The following is a 23,085-nucleotide window of genomic DNA, read 5'->3' as shown; positions in this document are numbered from 1 at the left end:
TTTTGTGTGACACACACTTAGACCTATTACTAACCAATGTTATCTGTTAGCTTTTATTGAAACAATTTAATGGATAGATATACTATCTTTTACCATATGTTCTTTTCTCGTACCAAAACTATGCGGTTTATGCCTGCATGTAAGTAAACTAGATTGAACAGTACGTATCGTGTGTATGTATTTCCCCTCCCCACACCCCCCCCCCCCCTTAAAGTCTCTCGGGCTCTGCCTGTGTACCGTATATGAAACATCAGAATGTTTTACCTGTTCGCTCAACACGACTTAATAAATAGATGAAAACATCTTTGCTATGACTAACGTATTATATTTAATATCGCCATAACCGTCATCAGCATAATATTATATTATTTCATAATTAGGACTCAAATAAATCTGATGTTAAAACATTTTCCAAATTGTGTGCTTTATTGGCTAATCGATTACATTTAGCATCAATTTTAATAAAATTGAAATTGTATATTTTAAATAGATAAAATTATCATAAATCATTGTGTTAGGCTCAATTGGAACTGTTTCTATTTGTATCTGCCTTCACACTTCAAGGGACACCTAGTCACAGTTATTGACAGGAAACATGGCAACAGTGTCTTCATTTGCCTTGATTTTGTCTCCCCTAGCCCCACACATGGTAACACTGAAATGGAAAAGGGAAACAAATGATTTACCAATACAATGAATATATATCATAAATGGTTGTAAAATAGTAACAAGGTATAACTTATTTCACTCTCACTAGATTTATCTTTAAATTCAGCCTTATTTGGTGGCGTGGCTTGGAGTTTCTTTCTCTGCTTTTAAAATCGACAATTATCTCATTGCAAAGTAGTTTAATTGCATTTAGGTACTGCTGCTTAAAGATTAAATATCATGATTTATCTAATACATCACAATTTCCTTAACCTAAACAGTAACATGAACATTCTAGAACATACGGGCATTTATAAGGAGTTCTTGACATTTGATATAAATTAAATGTTAATTCATTTCAGCAAAAAAATTGCTCTTATGTTCTCTAATGTTTCTTTATATTTCAACCTGTTTTACTTGTAATTGTTTGTGTAACTACTGTGGAGTAGCTTTGCGTCAGGGTGTTGAGTAATTGGTCAGATGTTTTGCCCTACTCTGACGTAATTTGTACTTTATACTGTGTACATTGAGAATACTTACGAAAAAATACGCATGTAATTCTCGGGTGGGACCCACGACCTCCAGATCACTAGGGTTAGATTCGAGCCCACGTAAGCAGCGGGTACTGCGCCAACAGGATTGTAATTGTTTGCAACTACTGTAGAGTAGCAAAGCGTCTTTTTCGTGTATTTAGTACTTAGTAAAAAGTACAAATTACGTCAGAGTTATCTGTTTTTTCTTATAAAACGTATTTAAACAAAATGTGTATACAACTTGTTTAAACGTGTATACTAATACTATACTAAATCATACCTGCTAGAATACTCTCCATCAGTGATAACAATCTTGTGAACGTATATCTCCGGATTGGTCCAAATATCCCAATCCCAGGGCTTGTACCAGTCTGGGTCGTATTCCCACTCAAACAGAATTCCAGACAGTGTACCAGGGTCTGCGTCAGACGCGGCTATGTATGTGCTCAGTGCTCCAGGTATAAATGACTCGGAATTCCTATATTAAAATACGAGTATCAAAATAAGAGATTAACAAGATTCTAGATTAAACTAATCCTGGGCTTGGTATTTGTAGATTATTTTACACCGACCCAAAAATACTTATAGACCATAGGAAACACAAGTTAAGTAGTTAACCTACCTAATTGTTAAGCTCTGTCTACACTATCAAACTTTATGTGACACAAAAGTGTGATGTGCCCAAATATGGTAGTGTATGCCCAAACATGGTAGTGATAATGACATCGTCATGCCCATATATAGGCACATAAAGTTTGATATTGTAGACAAAGCTTTAGAGGAACACTAAACAGTTTAGTTTGAACAAATCATGTTTTTCTCAGGAAATATTTTTCATAAAAACTAAGTTATTTTGTTCCCAACAAAACGACCCAAGGTTCCAATTTACAAAATAAAACGTATTTTCTGATAATGTTCCAGACCAATTGATAAATTACTTTACCAATTTGTAGGGTATCCTTTTCGCTGTCAAGGCCCTGTGCAATTTGCAAAGGGCCCCAGAATAATTTGAAATAACAATGAGTTTTTCTTACTTTGTTAGCGCAATCCTCTTTGATTGGGCATTGTACCCCATAAGTGTCACAAACAGCTTGCCCTTTTCGGTACTACCTTTCATCCAACCAGGATCGTCTATGAATACTTCAAACTTGAAATTATACCCTGAAAAACATTACAACAAAGTATGTATGTATTTGAAACTTGAGCAAAATTGTATGCCAAATCGTATATTTTTTACATTAAACATACGCAACCTTGCTGGTATAATTATGATAGTGCATTTCAACTTTACATGAAATTATATAGTTTGAGTGATTCAATTTATTTATTAACCAGAGTCACATAAATACATATAATATAAACATTTAAAACAATTAAAAAATCAGTACAACAGACTCGACTCGAGTCAAATGGATATCCAAAAAAAATAAAATACTTAATATCATTGATTGAAATCAAATTTGAAATTGGAAGAAGCCTAATTAGACGATGTTTATTATTTGTAGTGTTATTATTTATTTATTGCCGTAACTATTTTCTCGTTAAATTGAATGTTAGTATTTATTTGTCAATATTCTTACCACAGTATGATGATTTATCGTTAGTCTCCAAATAATAGATTACATTGTTTACACCATCGGCAGGCTTGTGATGAATTGAATCGAAGCCTAGCCTAACTCCTTCACTTCCATCGAAGCACTCGCCACGGGAGAAGTACTTGTAACCGTCTTTGCCATAACCTCTATGGGTACATTCGTACGCCCTGAATGGACACTTTGTGTTGATTGACTCGATGAAGTATTCGTATGAACGCATATGGTTACAGGCCACGTACTGGACACCGGCTGTAATATTTAACATTAATTCTATTTATTTCAAAACAAACATAAACATCAACAAAACAAAAGCCGAGGTGACGTTTTTCATCTTCCGACAAAGACTAGAATTCAAACTGTAGTTATAATAAATACACTGTAAGCATAATTATATCAACTTTAAATAAAAAGAAATCAGATACAATTTATATAGCATATTCATATTGTATATATAAAGCTCTGTCTGCACTATCAAACTTTATGTGACAAAAAATGTGGTGTACCCATATATGGACAGGATGACGTCATATCACTACCATATCTAAGCAAATCACACTTACTAATATTTCTTTCGTGTAAAATTATTATATAATCATTTAAAATAGTAGGCTTGGGAAATTAGTATTTTTGGTAATAATTTCGAAATCATCGATCTTTTATTATTTTCCATTGTACACAACTTACCATCGTACATACCGCCCTCTGTGATAAGATTAGATATAATACCCTGATCACAGCCAACCTGCTCGAACCCTCCATTTGGGTAAAAGTCCATGTGTCCAACCGGTACATATATTCCATATCCTAATTCAGACAAATAATGTTTAGAATTTAATTAGAATATACATGGAAGTAAAAAGAATGCCGAAATAGAGACTTGCATTATTATATTGAGAGTCGTGTCTTCCTGGTTATTCATTTTTCGTTCAACGAAAACGGTAACATGTCTTTGTTTAATAATTTTTTTTTTCTATCTTTCTTTATTTCAGTACTTATTATACTGACACCACTAGTAGGTCTAGGTCATATGACGTTATATGTGTATCTTGTGAGCCAATTAAGAGCCTATTCTTTTACCAAATGTATAGATCGGATCTGTGTCAGTGTGAATAATATCAACAAACGTTGCATCGGATGGATCCAGACGAACAATGATATCCATGCCTTCGAAATAGGGACCTGCTGGATCCATTCCTGAATAAACAGATTAATAATGTCAAATGATGGCATTAAGTCTAAGTACATACTCCATTAACATTAATTTAGACATGTTCGGGTTAGGTAAAACTTTGCTGTACAACTCTGTCTATTATAGTATATTCATAGTATAAGCTATAATGGCAATTATATTAATTTTAAATTATATGCAGGGCATGCCTAGATATATGGTTACGAGGGACGTAACATGTGAATTCAAAGGTAATGCAGACCTAGAACCCTATCAAGGAGATATCTTCAGGACCAAAAAACTGTCCCCTTAATAGAGGTTTTTCCTGAATAGGGGTTGCCCAACATATATTTTATACCTGTAATTCGTCCTAGTTTAGGATTAGTTTGCTCCTCTCCTACGTAACTAGCGACGTGAGCGCCAAGACTGTGTCCGATCACGTGGACTTTATCAGCGGTGTAGCCATACAATTCCTGTGGAATACACCAATGCTAATAATCTGATTTTCTATAGTTTATACAAACACATACAGTAGAACGGGTCATCTTCTGGACTAACAATGGTTCCCTTGAATAACAGTGTGTTAAAACATTATATTTCTCTCGTTTTACGAGAACTCTCTTAAAAACTGAAAACAAAAACAAAACATTGTATAATAAACATTACGTTACCTTTAACTTGTCCAATAGAAATGATATTTCAGCACCAACAATTCGAGTGTTGGCACTTGCTTGCCCGTATAACTCACGTGCCCCGGGAGCCCAGCCAACTCTTATAACATTAAAATCATCATTATTCAGAAATTCTGTCTTCATATCTTCTAGCCACCAAACGTTTCCGGACTCCAAAAACCCATGAGTTATAATCTTTGTCTCCAAGACGGGATTAAAGAAGGAGTTTGTAATGGTCGATAAGTCATTTGTTTTTAGTTCTTGGTGGTGGGTTGGGTTCTGTCGGGTGTTTAGAAGAAAAGTTGTGCCAACTTGGTCTCTGGTATCAGGTAGGTAACTTATAGGACGATCCGGTACATCATAAAATGGCGGTCCTTTATCGAAACACCCGATATCACTGTAGCAGACGATTGTAGATTTGCCTACAAGAAAATACACTGATAATCGGTATACCTTTGTTGGACTCGGTGTATAACTTATGTACTTATAAGGTGGATGGTATGTCTCGATGCCAGAAATTGTATATTATAATATATTGCCTACGTATACAATTAATAATGAAATTGAAACTATTTGTTTAGTATAGCGAAGAAACACCATGATTAATTGGTTGATATCAATATAATAATTTGATTGATGAATTTAGTCAATACTATTCTGCTATTATTGAGTTTGTTTAAACAATAATGTAATGATATAAGATCGTTTTCTTCAGGAAGCTTATTTAAGAATATAACATTAATTCTAAAAAAATTAAAAACTCACCAAATATCCAATCACGTAGAGGTTTAAAACCAGTGACGCATTTAACTGTAGAAAGCAGCAAAATGCTCAGAATTACTACTGATTTTGACGCCATGTTGACACCTGTACTATCAGCTGTCTATAGGATCAAAGCTATCTAGAGTCAGGATAGCCGTGTTAAGAATCAGTTTTATTACGCACATACGTGTGAAAGTGAATGATTTGTAACGTATGGTTCCTTAGTAAGTTATTGAAAAGGATGCGTTATCTATAAATTGCATTCACATAGTTCATGATAAAATCCGCCGGTATCTCTCTTCATTAATTTGATTGCGACTTGTTTTAGTATACATCAAGTAATTGGCGGTATTATATGATAATATGTGTATCTTAAGGTTGCCGACATTAAGCTTGGTTCTCACTAGCGACCTGCGCAACGTAAGAAAATGCCCTTCCAATAATTGTGTTTGTCCCCGCCTGCATGAAATCAAACCTGCGATGTTTGCAGCACTGCATGTTGCGTCGTCGGTTCTCACTTGTGATTACGCAATACAGAACTTTGCGTCAATACGTCGTTGCGTTGAGTTACGTTGCATCGCTAGTGGGAACACGATTTAGAGACGTATTTCGGTCGTCGCAAATCGAAATCTCCCTATTATTTTTCACAATAATGTACAGTAGCAATGCGATTAGTAAGAAGATAACATTTTGGTACATATAGCGTTCCATACGTCTAGTATGCCAACTTGAGCTAGAACAAAATAAATTTAGATCTCTAGTTGATTTTGGCCTGTTGTATGGGCCAATAATATTTATTAATCTGCATGTATTAGCGTGAATACTCATCTGTGTGTATGTATATCAAGTAGATAATTAAACTTTTGATCACATCAAAATAACATGAAGAACATTTCGTCTAACAGCTGTCAAGTGTCCACCGCGAGAAACGACTCATTCCACGGATGAAGTCTTCAGCTGTTAAACGAACATTTCAGGTAAACATTTTCTTCTCTTTATTGTGTTGTGAATAAAAGTTTAATTATCTACCTCACCTGTATGTATGTATGTATGTATGTATATACTATTATTATATAAACTAAAATGTAACATTTATACCGTAGTAAACAAGTTAACAAGCATATTATTTAGTTAGATATTAATTATTTAATTAGTTTAAGCATATGTGGTCAGATGTTGTTGTTTACTTTCTATTCCTAACATTGGATGTACGTGTTACGCTAATCACTTCATTATCACTACATTAACACATCTGGATTTTCTACTAAAATTTCACATCAGAAAGCATCATGACTTTAGTGTCCGTTTGTTATACAAACATGATAACAGTTTGAGCCTTAAAAAACAAATACATGCCTTTCAGTAAACATGCAGTACCAGTTAGTTGTGCTCGCTTAAATCCTTATTCACCAAGCCTAAGCTGAATTGTTTTTAAATACGTTGTTATAATAAAGCGTGGTTCTCACTAGAACGCAACGCAGCGACGTATCGACGCAAAGTGTTGTATTGCGTAATCACAAGTGGGAACAGAAGATGCAATACTGCTGCAAACATCTCAGGTTTGATTTCACACAGGCGGGGGCAAACATAATTATTAGAAGGGCATTTGCTTACGTTGCGTAGATTACGTTACGTTGCGTCGCTAGTGGGAACCAAGCTTTAGTAATGTGTGTTTCTGCTTCACTTGCGTCTTTGCGTTGCGTCCTGGTGAGAACCAAGCTTTTATGGGAGATAATCGAAGCAAGGCATGGTTCTATCGAAACTATTTAAAAAACGAAACAAAATTTTTAAAAAGTGAATGCTCCTTCATGCTGATATAACTGCGTACGTTTAATAAATTAATACATTATATTATACAGAACATAATGAAAAAGAAAGACAAACAATGAACATGGAATCCATATAGTTTTATGTATTTGCTTTATTATTCTTACGTTGTAAGCTATGAAGTATTAGTTCCAACAATCATATCATAATTTTGTGACTAATTGAGTCATTAGTTCTAAATAAGGCCACAGTAAACTTAAATTTTTCAGGGAAGAATGATCTTCCCTGACGTTATATTAAATTATTATTGGTCCATCAAAGCTTCTAAACCTGAGATTTAGATGTGTCTATTGCTATTATTTCATAAAATTATTCAAAAATAATTTCAAACAAATATTCTCATGGTAACCAAGTTAAAGTTGGTCTATGTAGTGTATTAGTGTAGAACAGGATATTTTGTTTATATTATCTTTGGTATAATTAACATTATAATCTACTAATATTATGTCACGTGGTCAAATCTTGATGACGTCATTTGTTTACTTGCAATCAGACATTGAGAAAAATGCCCGTATGTCGGTGTTGGCTTCAATCTCTTCGTCACTGCTACACATAATGTAACTTAAAGAAAAGCGAAATAAAAAGCAAATTGTGTTTAATCAATTCAAATGTATCATTACTGTCATTAAGTTTTAAAAATATAATACAATCATCTTTAAATCATCTAATAAATGACAGATTTGAAATATTTTATTTGAGTAGGCTTACTACTAAGTTCATTGTGAAAGTTACATTGTGTATTGTGTATAAATATTAACTATTGTAGATCCTGGAAAGTAGATATATATTTAGCATACAGTTTCTATTCACCACTGTTAATATAATTATAGAAATTGTGTAATTGAAATTTTCACGAGGTACAGATTCTACTGTATAATTATTAGGAAGTTCACATACCTGTCTCCTATATCACCTGATTTAATGTCAATTTTGTGGACGTAGATCTCTGGATTGGTCCACAAATCCCAATCCCACGGTTTGTACCAATCAGGATCATATTCCCATTCAAAGTAAAGACCAGATAATTTACCCGGGTCTATGTCAGCCATAGCAACCACTTTGATGTGTTCATTTGGTGTGATGTACAACGAATCACTGAAATCAATTATAGTTAACAATATAGATGATGTAATCATCATCATAATAGTTTATGAATGCAACCCAATATTTGTATGCTGGCTCATGTGCACTAAAGAACCTAGTACGTCTTTCGAGACGAGTAGGAGGTTACCCCCAGTGTACTAGTATGCACACAGTCACTGCCACACTCATCAAGAGGGCCCCTTGATTGACAGCATGTTTAGGGTCACCCTCTTTAAATAAGGTGAAATAAAAAAACAATTATAATTTATAATGTTGATTATTAAAATGACGATTATAAAAATACTGTCTCTGAATTATTAATATTCTTAATCATACGCATACTACTATCATATTCATCTTCTCTTTAGTATTAACCAGGTTTTTATTTATTATCATTTATTATGTTTATTCATTATTACTTTTCTTGTTCTATTTATATTTGTCAGTCTCTTTACGATCTGTTTATTTACGCATTGCTTACCGTGTAAGCTGAATACGATTGGTAGTTGCGTCTGATCCTATAAGAGTAATGAAGATGGTGCCCTTCTCACTGTCTCCTTTCCACCATCCTGGATCGTCAATGTAAACGTCAAAATGGTACTGAAACCCTAAAAAATATGAGTTGTAATATTGTTATAACTATTGTTTTAATAATGTTAATTATTATGCATGCCGATGACGCAGGCAGTGTCCCGTGGGATGGATGGGAAGGGTCGAGAAGGATTGATTGTGATTAATTTCGTAAGAATATGTGGAGCTTTGGTGCTTAACGTGATTGTTTCACCAAGGTCTAGGGTTCAATCCTGACCTGTATCCATCCTGTAATTGGCTAAAAGTGTATGAAATTTTAACACCACAAGTTTTACCGGCAAATGGTGCGTCTCCTCTAGTAGCAGAATAAAATATTCTGCTATTGTCACCGGGGGTGAAGTGTACGTCAGCATAATGTCCCATCTCAACTTTAGAATCTTGGTCAAATATGTCACCATCCTCAAAGGCTTGGTACGCTGCTTTTCCGTAGCCGTAAGTTTTACTATCGAAGGCCGTAAATATATCTTTACTATTGATAGAATCCTGATAAATGTCAATTGCCCGATAATGATCACAAAATCCGTATTCTACTCCACCTATAAATAAAATAACCCATAACAGATGATTTAATTGGATTTAGTCGTTGTTAGATACGTTTAGCCTTAAGAAACCAGATTTGTGTGACGATGTAGAGGGCGCAGCACATAAGAACATTTTTGTGTGACGATATAGGGGGCGCAATTTAAATTGTTTAGTTACTGGTGCTATCGTATTTCTTTGCCATTATAGACAATGCATTCATATTTTGTTAAAATTACCTTGATAAAGTTCACCCTCTAGGACGATTTGTTCAAACAATCCACGATCACATCCGGGTTGTTGTCTGCCACCGTTTGGATAAAAGTCCATGTGGCCTACAGGCATATATATGCCCATTCCTGCAAAGAATATGATTGAAATTTAAATATTAAAGATGTGGGAAAAGGTATTTGAAAAATATATCAGACTCCATCTTGTAGAACCAAGTTTAATGAAGGAAGCCTTCTTTCTCAAAATTGTGTTATTATTTTATGAATGGGCCAATAATTCATTACTGATTGGAGTCATACCCCAATCAACTTATTGTCATAATAAAACAGTCCGTACGTTTAAGAAACCATTGCAGTTATCGATATATTGTGTTTCAACCATTATAATCTTTTTACACCTGCATTTAACAGCCCCAGAATAATTTATGCCTACAGTAGTTACTTTATTAATGTTCCCAACTGACACTTATGCTTCTATTTTAATTTTAACTGAATCTTTGACTTATACACTTTTCACACAAGTTGTAACCAGGTTTGCCTAGTGTGAAGACAATTTTGTCGAAAATCTCCCGAAAATTTATAGTTGTTTCAAACACAGTGCTGTAAAACGTAATAACATACCTGTAGTATATACAGGATCTGTGTCTGTGTGAATGACGTCGATAAACTCAGCATCTGTAGGATCTAGTCGCACGGCTTTGTTTGTACCATCAAAATAGGGACCTGCTGGGTCTAATCCTGAATTTAAATGTCATTTGGATGAATATTAAATTAATAATATATTATCAGTTGTTTTTTCGAAGGTTTCCATTCATTTTAGAGAGAAAAAGGAACAATTTTAACATAATGTAACCTTAGTGAGTGTGTCACTGATAATTGTATTTTAGGAGTGGCCAATCCAAGACAATGTTGTTTGTCTTGCGGAACCGTTATGTTTATGAGATAGACCTAAGAAGCTGCCTTATTCAAACATAGCCTCCTGGAAGAATGGACAGACTAAAAAAAAGGGTTTATTTACCAGTAATTCTTCCAATCTGTGGACTCGTCTGCCTTTCTCCCGCGTATCCCATTATATGCGCGCCAAGATTGTGGCCAATCATATGGATGTTAGAAGCACTGTAACCGTACAGAGACTAAAAACAACAATATCAAGTATACCAACAAAATCAATAGTGAATATGAAATAATATAAAGGCTAAAAGAATAAGTTTTTTTCTTTATGAGCTCATCCAATTTTTATTTTTATTTGTTGTAAGCATTGAAATTGTTACAGTAATAATAAACATTTGCATTTGACTATGTTATACAGAGTTTTTTTAGGGGGACTGTAACAATATTGAGAACATTTTAACATAATTTACTATAGTTAAAATGTATGTTTATGTGAAGGATAATCCCAATAGTTATAATTGTCCAATAGCAGAACGTCATGGGTACATTTTAATTTGAAAGACAACGTTGTTTTAGAGAAACTTTCTATAGTATAACTGTAATGTAATTGAATTACCTTTATTTTGTCAATCAAAAAAGAAGTCTCAGCTCCTACAATTCTGGCATTTGCCGCTGATTGGCCATACAGAATGGTGGCGCCCTTTTCCCAGTTTATTCTGATGATGTTTACGTCACCGTTATTTATAAACGTTGTGCCCAGTGTATGCACCCAAGCAACATCCGAGTTTTCCGCGTAGCCATGGCATATGAATATGGTCGGATGCTTAGGGTTGAACCAAGAATTGCTTATGGTAGTGGTGTTACTAGCTGATAGGTACTGAGGGGCAATTGGGTTCTTCCGTGTGTTCAATTGAAATTCAGTGCCGACATCTTCTCTGGTGTCAGGGAGATAGCTAACTGGTCTATCGGGGATATCATAAAATGGCCATCCTTTATCAAAGCAACCTAAATCGGTGTAGCACACTGTCTGGTCGGCTAAAAATATAAATAAATACAGTGATAATATATTTTAATGTGTAGCTAGTACAAAGACAAAGTGATGGAATAAAACGGTGAAACACCAGCAGAGTATTTTGAAAGGCCTACTCGATTGTATACAGTGGAACCCCTATTAAGAGGACACCTTCGGAACCCAATAAATTGTCCCCTAGTGGGGGTATCTCCTGAATGGGGGTACCCATATGGTTATCATTTCGCTAACATCACATTTTCCACTTAACACATTTTAATACAAACAATTTATGACCTACGAATTCACCGATCATGCTATTTTTCTTTAATATTTAGTATTAATATAATCATTTCGAAGATGCTACCAATACATAATCTTGTTTTTAATCGTTGAAATAAGAACATTCTTAACTATATCCCTCCGACAAACGTCTTCGTCACTTTTGCAAAAACGCGGGTTAGTAAAAAGTTTCAGGAAACACATCATTTTAGCTGCAAGACATTTTACTTTTTTCATTTTCACTCTTGCATCTATTAAACGACGTAGTTTAGGCCTAATCTTTCTAATTAATGAAAAAGAAGGCCAATTAAGTCTAAACATTTCGTGGCATAACTGACAACGTCTGATCCAGTATGAATTCAATTCAATTCATCTTTTATTGGTCTAATTTATATAAAAATAATCAGAGAATGTGTGTTCATACACTGCAGTCTAAAATACATGATCCAATATTCAGTATGTTATTTTTCTTGTGTACAGTAGGCCTACGTATTTTCGTCAAGTTTTGGAAAAAGGCCTACATAGTAAAATCAGGGAAGAGTTCAATTATAAATAAATAAATAAATAAATAATAATATTTTAACTCTTCCCTGGTAAAATTAAATTATAAACATAATTTTTTGTCCAGGAATCAATGACTTATCATTTATAGTTGAAGCGAGTTATAATTATTTAAATATAGAAACAGAATTGATCGTTAACAAAACAGAGTAAATACTCACCAGCATACGTTATAGAAATTATAACACAAAACAACAGAATCTTCACTAGATTCATCTTGACAACCTGGCAAGATGCAGTTTAGAATTAAGTCTAACTGACATTTAATAACAAATTAAATATTCTTTAATATTTAGTTGATAACAACATTGACCTGAAAAGAAACGATGGAACGAGATAAAGAAGATACACGCACGCCACCATCCGCCCGTCCGTTTGTTAATTCTTACGTGGCCATTAATTATTAATTTATTAAAATAATAAATTCATTAATTAATTAATTTTGAATATATAAAATATATAATATATTTCTTTATTAACGTTGTTACTTTAGTTAGAGAAGGCACTCTTCTCTGACATAAACACGTTTAACAAAACGGACATAAACAAGACCTTTTAGCTAAATATATAACTAATAATTGTTACAATATAACAGATGTGGCATCGCTTATCTATTTGATTAGTTTAATCAAAATCTTATCTCGACACATTAGAAATTTCGAAATAAACTTTTATCGTTAACAAAACAACAGATGTCGTCATCTCAGACGCTTACCATATGTGATATTGCGCTAAGTGGCATGCCTATCTTCTATATCTGTTGAATGTATATGTGTTATCTGTAACATTCTAGCATTGTCGTCATATAATGAAATACTGGTATGTTAAAATCTTCTTGATGTAAAGTTTCGTTATCCTTGCTAAGAGTTGATATAACAAAGCATGGACTAATGAATAGAATAGAATATTCGTTAGTCCATGAACAAAGTTTCAACATTTTCCATATTTTCATATTTTTTATTCCAGAAATAGGATAAAAACAATAAAATCAATATAACAACAATAGAAATACAATATAATAATTAAACAATTCTATGTAAATTGTTTAGTAATCATGTTTTATTTATTTTTTTTATTCAATATTATTTTTACAGAAAGGCGCCTCACAAGGTGAAACCACCTTAGCATGTTTGCTATTGTCAAGTGAGGTGTCATAGTGTTATCATTTTTTACTCTAGCTACCATGGTCATGTAATTCAGTAATTTACAATTTATCTTGCTTTGGTGTTAATTAACTTTGATAAGATTGTTTTAAGTAATTTACTTTAGTACTGTTAATTTGTCATAATTATTAACAATCAGAGATCTGAAGCTTCCGAAATGCATTAATTACCTCATGAGCCACGTAAGCTGCATAAACCAATAGCTGTTATCCTTCTAAATTCTGAAAACTAGACAATATAAAGTCATGTCGTAACGTATGTTTCATCAAACAGCATTAAAACATAATATTCCTCGACATGAAGGTTTTGTTCCTGTTGAACGTGTTTGTCGTTGCTACAATTGCAAGTAAGTATTGGTTTTTATGAATAATACTTTATCGCCCGAATCCTGTACGGTATCTTGCCTAGCGACAATAAACAGCCATGCGATTTCTTGTCTGATGACTATAACTGTACTCGAATCGAATAACTTCATAGCTATAATAGTGGCGATATGTGTCATTCATTTATACATACGTATGTATCATCGCAGAGACGTGAACAGTAAACATTTTTTATTATTATCTTATTTTTTTATTATTTTCAATTACTATTCCTCCATTTTTTATTATTACCATTTTCTATTATTGTTGTAGTCGGTAGTGATACCGTTTGCTATCCAGATCTCGGTTGTTTCGATAAAGGAAAGCCATTTTACGACTTGCCCGATCGTCCGATTAGCTATCTTCCGGATAATCGCGAAGATGTCCGAACCCGTTTTTTCTTGAACACACGCTCCAACCCAGTATCTTACGATGAACTATCCACAGCCGATTTATCAACAATATCAGGATCTCATTTTAACCCGAGTGTAGAGACAAAATTCATCTCTCATGGGTATATGGAAAATGGCCTCGTATGGTGGATGGAAGATATGGCAACGGAATTTCTTAACGCGGGTGACTACAATGTGATTCGAGTCGATTGGGGCAAAGGGTCCACTGCTACATACGGTCAGGCAACAGCCAATACACGGATTGTTGGTGCTGAAATATCTTTTCTTATTGACAAATTAAAGGTAAAATATTTTATTTAACGGTTTATAAAGGTTGTATTATTTTATTTTTTAACGGGTCGTGTGTGTCATGTTTATCACTTACAAACACGATCTTTTAAAAGTCATAAATATGTTGTAAAGAATGCGAATGTACGCTGCACCCCTGACTAATACAAAAAAGAATGTATGTCCTTGGTTGAAGTGCCCCCTTTTCTTTATTCCCCCTTTTAGAAAATATCTGGATCCTCCCCAGATTATTTAAAAGTTTATACAAGTTTTATTATTTTATTTATAAATTTCGCAAATAATACCAAACAATCATCGTTAACTCACTATACGGAATTATGCATATTGATGCACACAGTTAATGTCGAAATGTCTTATTATATTTGATTATTTAATTTCTTTTAATTTTTAAAGGAACTTTATGGCTATACAGCTGATAAGGTCCACATCATTGGCCATAGCTTGGGCTCACATGTTGCTGGATATGCTGGTGAAAGACAGACAAATCCAAAACTTGGAAGGATCACTGGTAAGCCAATTGCATTCTAAGGCTCTGTCTACACTATAAAACAGTATGTGACAACAAAATGTGATGTACCCATATATGGATATGATGGTGTCATATCACTACTATATTTGTACATATCACTACCATATTTGGACACATCGCACTTGTTTTATCAAATTAGTTTGATTGTGTAGACAGAGCTTAACACTGAAGTGTTTTGTGAAATATACATTGTGTTACTTTGATGTATAAGTAGAATGTAATTCATCAAGTTTGAACCATATGTTAAGATGTCATTATAAGGTTCATAATATGGATTCACACAACAACTCTCATTTATCTATTATTTATTTATTATAACAATTTGTAAACTGTAAAAAAGGGAACCATAGACTAGTACCAACCTTTAAGGATCTTTCACACCTGTTTCGGCACGGTTCCGGTTCGGCGAATCGAACGTCAATGTTTCGGAACCGTGCCGGGACAGGTGTGAAAAAACCCTTTATACAGTAAATAAAATATGTAACAGAAATCCATTTTTAATGAAACCATGTTCAAATTATTTGTATGTAAATGGTAATATATTTTTGATAATTTGTTTGTGTTATTTATAAGATTTCTGTTTTTCAGTAAATCAAAGGTATCAGACGAATATTTATTCCTGTTTAAGATCTGCAAATCATTCCATATTAAACACTTAATCTCTAAACATCTTCCGTTCTGCCAAATGTTTTGGTTTCTGGTATCTTTTCAACAGCATTTCTCCAAACCAATGTTATAGTTTAATCTCTTTTTTTAGGAATGGACCCAGCAGGGCCTTATTTTGAAGGTACCGACATTATCGTTCGTTTAGATCCATCCGACGCTACTTTTGTCGATGCTATTCATACAGATACCGACCCATTCTACACTATTGGTAATAACTCTTTTTCTAATAAAGTTTAATAAGTATGTTATTATTGATTCTTGAAATTTTTATTTATTTAGTTTTTTTTTTCTTGTTTTTTTTTTGACGTAGGTTGCGGAATATTCGAGCCAGTCGGTCATATGGATTTTTACGCCAATGGTGGAACCGATCAACCCGGATGTGACCAATCATTAATTGCGAATATCAGAACGTCTGGGGGAATCTACGACGGTAAGTATAAATGTTAAATAACGATATAGTGTGTACGTTGACGATTCTAGGAGTTTGGATTTTCCATATACGACGTTGTAATTAGGAGGTTGTCTGCGTTGACGACGACCTAAGAGGTACTATTCGCATACATTAAGTCAGGTTTCGCAATTTTCTTGTCAAGTAGTGTCGGATACAATTTTGTCAATTCGTTATCATAGACACAGTTAAACCTATATTGTTAGGTTTAGGGTCCCGGATTCAAAATCGATTACAGCATACAAAGTTCTGAACTTATAAACGCAATACATTATTTATACCATAGGGCATCACAAAGTCTATATTATTTTTAATATTAAGAATAACATTTTGAACTATGGTAATACTCACTACTAACTTTGTTTTTATTTTGAAGGGGGAGTTCAATACGTTGCGTGCAACCACGTACGGTCCTACGAATACTTCACCGAGTCAATCAACAGCAGGTGTAAATTCACTTCTTTTGAGTGCACACAGTACGGCCAAGATGACGATGGGTACGAGGATTACAGAAACGGGAAGTGTTACGAAAACAAGGGTGTGCAGATGGGGTTCCATTCTATCGACAGTAGACCACCAGCAGGGGTTACAAATGTTATGTACTTCTCGAATACAAGAGATGAGTATGAATACTGTGGTAAGATATATGCTATTTATTAAATATACAGTTTTTCAACAAATCTATAGTATAACCAATACAAAATACCAACTATTTTATATACTCGATTCTCAGTAATGCATTATGTGACCCGTATTATAGACAAGTTCCGTGATACATTAACTTTGTATCATAGAATTATAAAAATAATAGGGCAAACACATGGTCACATGTGACATGGTTTTTATGAGATTATTAGCACTCTATCTTTGTTACAGGTGAACAGTACAGATTCCAGATATATGTAGATGACCCCGGCTGGTTAGGGGACACTAGAGAGAAGGGCGAAGTGTTCGCAATACTGGAAGGGACAAGAGGAAAAACTGGCACGATTCCTCTAACCACGTAAGACACGATACGATATATATATATTTCAACAGGCCCAGCTAGCCAGGGTTGTTGCAAAAGAATTTTTATAACAAATTAGTATGTATAAATCATCATTCATGCATTGGATTGGCATCAGCATCTCGACGATTGGTGGCAACTACCTCAATATGATAACGGTGAAAATATTGAGAGACGTCTTTATTACAATTATGTGTATATATGTCTTTTTCCCCATAAAGGCCAATTTACACAGACGAGCGGTAACGGTAAGCGGAAAGCCACGCAGCTTGTCCCACGTAGAATGTGTATCTATCCTCAGCGGGAACCGCTCGTCCGCTCCGCGTTGTGTGTGTAAATTGTCATAACGAACAACATATATTCTATATTTGTATTACCGTTACCGCTCGTCTGTGTAAATTGCCTTTAAGTGATTGGTATCTGAAAATACTTATATTTAATTTACAACGATACGATGAATTAAATTATTGTACCTTACTACCGTACTGCACATGCATATCTATAAGACAATCCCAATGTTAATACGCTATTGCTTATTATTTTTTTTTTTTAGAGAATCACAATACCTGGCTCCCGATAAAAACTATGGCTTCATTGGTGTCACGGACACTGACCCTGGTAAATTGACGCGCATGTACTTAGAATGGACTTACGATCCAGACTGGTATAAACCATGGGATTGGGACGTCTGGACAAATCCTGAGATATACGTACATAAGATTGAGGTTGTTTCAGCTGAAGATGGCAAACAGTAAGTACAATGACATGAGAATAAAATGTAGAAACTCTAGCATAACTGTAAGAACGTTAGTATGAGGAATACATGCTTAACACGAAGTTTTCATATCAAATATCCAACACTTTTTTTGTTATGATAAACTATAGTCTCGGTTCTTGACTTAATATTAGTAACAAGGCTATATACATGGCTGCAGTCGCGTGCTCAAATTTAAGTTAGTGTTTACCGACCGACCATCCGACCATCTGACCATCCGACCAACCGACCGACATAGTGAGCTGATAAGACAAATGTGTTGTCGGCATACGTTTCATACGTATACTACGTTAGCTCGTAGTTTTCAGACAAAAATCGAAACGCCGACTGGTGGACTAACATAAAATAGACAATAACTACAGACTGGGTCATATATTAAAGTGTGTAGGTTTATCATTATATTAGGAATATTAGACACTTCCGAAGATATGTGTTTTATATGACCTGTTATTTAAACTAACTAGTGTAGTTTTTGTCTTGAAGTATTTAATAATGCGGTTGCTCTATGACGACTTGTATTAATTCCGACCCGTTAACCAAGCTATATAACGTCAATTTAAAACCATTTCCCTTATGTGTTTACAGGTATACTATGTGTGGTGATGACAGTCGTATAGTTGCAGACAGAACCACCAAAGAGTTTGTATCTTCTACTTGCACATAGAACATCTATACCGGACAATCTCAATATAGATTTAATGAGAGAATCTTATTCTCAAGAATTAATGCTTTAAATGAAAATAATTATTATAATTAATTGATTTGAATAATAGATCAACTTATTGTGTATAGCAGCTTCTGTATATTAGTCTGACTTCTTCAGTTGTTGTTGGCGTTTGGACAACAAGGCATTGTCACACTGTATTGCGATTATATTCTAATAGGCCTACCTTGTTAACTTACCTAGTTTATGACGTAATTTTACAAATGATTAAAATTAATTAAAACTATACTAATTGCTAATGGTTTGTGTTATACTTGTTTATGTGCGCGTAAGTGTATAAATTGTCCTTATTTGCAAAATATAGAGCGCCCTCTATATCGTCACCAGGTTATGTTTGTTCATGTGTTTGAAATTTTTAGGAAAACATGGTGTTTTTTTAGCACCCAGCAAATAAACTTATGATTATAAAACAAAACCTTACTTTTAAATGATCATCTTCATTCGGACCAATGAAAAGTTCTGCTCTGTATCTCACTCAACATAATGGTGTAATTGTTTTGATAGAGTGTTTGTTCGTTGTTTGCTCGTCAAATGTTTTTATTACACGCGTCCCATAAACACATGATATTAAAATGAACGAAATGTTGCTGTGAAGGTTTGGAGATTATGATGTAAATACTGTCATTGTAAATTGGACGTTGTACCTATTTGAATTATATGTATTACTAATAGTACAATTAACAAACTAAGGTGATTTGATTGAAAGGAAAAATAACAAATACAGCTATGTGATTGGAACAAAGCATTTAATTTCATAATTGTGTAAGTTTATTTACTTATTCGTCATTACATTAGAACAATTCTGATTATTGAAAAGAAATACAATTAAAAGTAATATTCCATGGGAGAACACTTTATAATTTATTTTAATACGTTTATACGCAGTCTAGTAGATCAATTGAGATTTAATACAATAATATTATGTATTTATAATACGTTTGCTGACAAAAACAATGTGAAGCATAATAGACAGTCTTTGTCTATTTGCACGAATTAACGACATTATCTGCCTATTTGCACGAATTAACGGCAAAAAGTGCTTTGCTTCCTTTGTTGGCTTTTATTGGAGAATCATCGCCACACATCACGTATCTGTAAAAACACAATGTAAAATAACAAAGTATTAGACAGTAACATTATGCTATCCCATCATGATGTAACGAGTTTGCAATAGTATTGTCAGGTCATGTAGGCCTACAATTACTGAAGGGACACAAGCGCAACATGGCTTGAAGGAATTAAGAAATATAGTGGTACAGAAAACTCTGTATTTATTCTTACGTATATCCATCTTTGTCTTGGATAAGCATTTTGTGAACGTATATCTCAGGGTTGACGAAAACGTCCCAGTCCCAAGGCTTGTACCAGTCTGGATCGTACTCCCACTCAATCGTAGCACCGACTATTGGGCCTGGAATCACGTCAGAAACTGCTACGAAATTATAGTCATCGCCTGGCTTCATTAGAAAGGTTTCCCTATACAAAAAAAAGCATTCGAAGTCATTGTTTATCCCGGAATTCGAAAAGTATTACTGTATAAATATAAATATTTTGAATTGCTTGAATGTGATGCTTACGGTGTTAATAAGATTCTCTCAGATTGCTGATTTTGTCCAATAAGTGTAACAAATATAGTCCCTTTCTCCTTGTCTCCCTTTATCCATCCAGGATCATCGATGAACACATTGAAAAGGAATGGATGGCCTTAAAGAAAATACAAAGTAATACAATTAATTATTACTATCATTATTATTAGTAGTACACAATTCATTTGCCGGTGGAGGAAATTCGGATTAGAACCCACGACTGCGGCAGCCATAGTATAGCGTCTACCATAATCTTTATTGTACACATGTTCATTACATGTACATTGGTATATACAAAGTCAAAGTCGAGTCATGTAACGGCATTAAATCTCATCCGAAGAAAGTATAGTAGCCTTTCTTATGATACAAGCAATATAGTACAGGCAGGTCTCAAACACAAGCCTCTCATATGCTGGTCCGATATCCCTTACGATTATATCTCGCTATAATAACCTACCACAGTATCCAGACTTGTCCCGAGTACGTAAGAAAAATATGACGTTTTCTTTTCCACTGATAGGCCCATCGGCATGAAAACCCATCCGAGCTTGATTTACTGTTGGTCCAAAGCATCTACCATCTATAAAATTGCTGTATCCCGTATCCTCATAACCGTAGGATGTGCAATCGTAGCTTAAAAATGAACACTGGGTGTTTATCGATTCAACGAAGATGTCACATGCTCTAAAATGTTCACAGGCCACGAATTGTACCCCACCTTTGAAAAAAAACCAAACTATTTGTAATATCAAATTAAGCATATATATTACATTAAATACGCAACGAGAATACACGCAAATGTGACCAATCACAAGCGACCGTTACTTGTATATACTGTACGTCCTTGCGTTGCGTCCATTAGGAAAAAATACAGTTCCTTAAGCGGTGTCTAGTGTAACACTTAACAGTGATATCGAATCCGCCGCTTTAGACTTCCACTACACATTTCAACATGACAACACTAGACTTATTCAACACAATTTCAATTACCTTGATAGATCGCACCTTCTACAACAATGTGGTTTATAAAACCTTTGTCACACCCTGGTTGGTCATGTCCGCCATTGACGTAAAAATCAAAATGAGCAACCGGCATGTATATACCCATTCCTTTAAAGAATAATGTGATAAACCAAAATAATTAGTTTTATCAGCAAGCGAAAAAAAGTAATAAGGGTTAAATCATAATTATTGTCTGGTATACGCACAGCATTAGGAACGTTTATCACAATAAAAAATAACCACAGCATGCAGTTGGCCTACTCTAATAAAACTTAAACCCTTTATCCACCATTTCATAATTTTTGTAGATGATATCTCGTTCTGCTCCCTGATTCGAATCAGTGAAAATAAAATATATTTACCAGTTGTATAGAGGGGATCCGTATCCGTGTGTATAGCATCTACAAACGTTGCGTCACTTGGATCGAGTCGAACCACCACATCAGTATCTTCAAAGTAAGGCCCAGCAGGATCAAGTCCTGTAATACGTTTCAACTTAGGTGCAGTCTGTTTCTCGCCAGCGTACCCCGCAATGTGAGCACCTAGGCTATGCCCGATTATATGCACCTTGTCTGCACTGTATCCGTACAGAATCTAGTGTAAAACACTTGATTTGTTACATTATTCAATAAAATATAATTGAAATACCCATCCCAGAATTTTGACTATCGGAACGTTTGACAGTGCTTGTAGAAAGTATCTATATGCACAGCCGACCATGCCACGCATCGGTTAACCGTTCCAATAGACGAATATTAAATTTCACGCGCACCGTTGGTCGACCGTACCTATAGACAACTTTGCTACACGCACGGGTCGATCTCTATCACAAGAACGGTTGACCATGTTTTCATGCATTGATAAAATAATAATAATAATAATATACCTTCATTTTATCTAATAGGTATGAAAGTTCTGCACCAACGATTCTTGTGTTAGCCGTAGACTGGCCATACACAGCCATTGCCCCTTTGGCCCAATTCACTCTTATTACGTTAAAGTCATTATGATTGAGAAATTCAGGAACCATTTCAACCATCCAATTAGCATACGCACTTTCAGTATACCCATGGCAGATTATTTTCGTTTCTTTCGATGGATTGAAGAGTGATGACGTCAGTGTTGATAGATCGGTAGTATATATAAATTGGGGAGTTATTGGATTCGATCTCGTGTTCAGAAGGAATTCGGTGCCGACTTCGTCTCGTGTGTCTGGAAGGTAACTTATCGGACGATTTAGTGGATCAAAGAAGGGAGGGCCTTTATCGAAGCATCCCAAATCTGGGTAACAAACAGTGTCGGAATCCAAAATGTCAACATCTAAAATGAAAAAAAAAGCTGAAGCCTGTTACACGAAAGTTTCTGCTTATTGCATTGTTGTTCAAATGAAACTTTAAGCTAACTTAAAAGGGTTTATTGGGTGTCCTATTGCTATTTTTTAGTCCCAGCCGGAGAAGTATATAATATATCAATACACACAATGAGATGCATGATTTTGGTTATTGTGATAATTGGAAATATCTTCCTATATACTGATATAGCAAGCCCATGGCTATTTGGAAGTCGAAATAGGCATACGGTCACTGCTGTAAAGTAGGCCTTGGTATACGTGACTTTTGTGCCTGACAGACAATAATTTCTCGCGCTTAAATCCACCTTAAAGGGATATTTGTTGAGCATACAACAGAACACAGGAAGTTCTACTGGATTATAACCGTGCCTAAATTTGAAATGTTTATAACTCACCGTTCGC

At 34.5% G+C, this 23,085-nt stretch overlaps 4 protein-coding genes across 4 annotated transcripts; 1 reads left to right on the top strand and 3 right to left on the bottom strand.

Moving 5' to 3' along the window:
• Window positions 1–426: 426 nt before the first annotated feature.
• Window positions 427–6,000, bottom strand: LOC144844720 (pancreatic triacylglycerol lipase-like). Its single transcript, XM_078701751.1, has 9 exons — window positions 5,381–6,000; window positions 4,616–5,037; window positions 4,303–4,417; window positions 3,854–3,970; window positions 3,461–3,580; window positions 2,762–3,025; window positions 2,216–2,342; window positions 1,462–1,659; window positions 427–655 (listed from the first exon to the last, which is right to left on the bottom strand). Exons 1-9 carry the CDS (start codon window positions 5,472–5,474, stop codon window positions 571–573), a joined length of 1,542 nt encoding a protein of 513 aa, XP_078557877.1. The 5' UTR covers window positions 5,475–6,000; the 3' UTR covers window positions 427–570.
• Window positions 6,001–7,566: 1,566 nt separating this feature from the next.
• Window positions 7,567–11,557, bottom strand: LOC144845035 (pancreatic triacylglycerol lipase-like; the record flags this gene model as incomplete). The annotated part of the gene is made up of 8 exons (XM_078702162.1): window positions 7,567–7,765; window positions 8,102–8,299; window positions 8,769–8,895; window positions 9,154–9,414; window positions 9,637–9,756; window positions 10,249–10,365; window positions 10,646–10,760; window positions 11,135–11,557. Coding segments are annotated over 8 exons (1,443 nt in total), but the record flags the coding sequence as incomplete, so codon positions are not given.
• A 2,246-nt stretch (window positions 11,558–13,803) lies between these two features.
• LOC144844138 (pancreatic triacylglycerol lipase-like) lies at window positions 13,804–18,977 on the top strand. The gene is made up of 9 exons (XM_078700884.1): window positions 13,804–13,879; window positions 14,169–14,590; window positions 14,990–15,104; window positions 15,883–15,999; window positions 16,102–16,221; window positions 16,616–16,876; window positions 17,116–17,242; window positions 17,799–17,996; window positions 18,606–18,977. The coding sequence occupies exons 1-9, from the start codon at window positions 13,831–13,833 to the stop codon at window positions 18,682–18,684; spliced, it is 1,488 nt and encodes a 495-aa protein (XP_078557010.1). The 5' UTR covers window positions 13,804–13,830; the 3' UTR covers window positions 18,685–18,977.
• Window positions 18,978–19,604: 627 nt separating this feature from the next.
• Window positions 19,605–22,396, bottom strand: LOC144844915 (pancreatic triacylglycerol lipase-like). The gene is made up of 7 exons (XM_078702024.1): window positions 22,219–22,396; window positions 21,695–21,926; window positions 21,321–21,440; window positions 20,788–21,048; window positions 20,322–20,448; window positions 20,026–20,220; window positions 19,605–19,836 (listed from the first exon to the last, which is right to left on the bottom strand). Exons 1-7 carry the CDS (start codon window positions 22,369–22,371, stop codon window positions 19,755–19,757), a joined length of 1,170 nt encoding a protein of 389 aa, XP_078558150.1. The 5' UTR covers window positions 22,372–22,396; the 3' UTR covers window positions 19,605–19,754.
• Window positions 22,397–23,085: the final 689 nt, after the last annotated feature.

Source organism: Antedon bifida, chromosome 6, assembly GCF_963402885.1.
Source record: "Antedon bifida chromosome 6, ecAntBifi1.1, whole genome shotgun sequence".
Taxonomy (NCBI): Eukaryota; Metazoa; Echinodermata; class Crinoidea; order Comatulida; family Antedonidae; genus Antedon; species Antedon bifida.
Note: the sequence above shows the minus strand (reverse complement) of the source record. Positions and strands in the feature narration are given on the sequence as shown.

Coding starts and splice junctions, on each gene's coding strand:
- LOC144844915 (XM_078702024.1), bottom strand. CDS start 22,371: ATGGTTGAAATGGTTCCTGAATTTCTCAATCATAATGACTTTAACGTA. Junction 21,927..22,218: donor ACCTATTAGATAAAATGAAG/GTATATTATTAT, acceptor GTTTTACACTAG/ATTCTGTACGGATACAGTGC. Junction 19,837..20,025: donor CAAGACAAAGATGGATATAC/GTAAGAATAAAT, acceptor GTGTTTTTACAG/ATACGTGATGTGTGGCGATG.
- LOC144844138 (XM_078700884.1), top strand. CDS start 13,831: ATGAAGGTTTTGTTCCTGTTGAACGTGTTTGTCGTTGCTACAATTGCA. Junction 13,880..14,168: donor TGTCGTTGCTACAATTGCAA/GTAAGTATTGGT, acceptor TTATTGTTGTAG/TCGGTAGTGATACCGTTTGC. Junction 17,997..18,605: donor TCAGCTGAAGATGGCAAACA/GTAAGTACAATG, acceptor ATGTGTTTACAG/GTATACTATGTGTGGTGATG.
- LOC144844720 (XM_078701751.1), bottom strand. CDS start 5,474: ATGGCGTCAAAATCAGTAGTAATTCTGAGCATTTTGCTGCTTTCTACA. Junction 5,038..5,380: donor TCTACGTGATTGGATATTTG/GTGAGTTTTTAA, acceptor ATTTTCTTGTAG/GCAAATCTACAATCGTCTGC. Junction 2,343..2,761: donor CGATAAATCATCATACTGTG/GTAAGAATATTG, acceptor AATGTTTTTCAG/GGTATAATTTCAAGTTTGAA.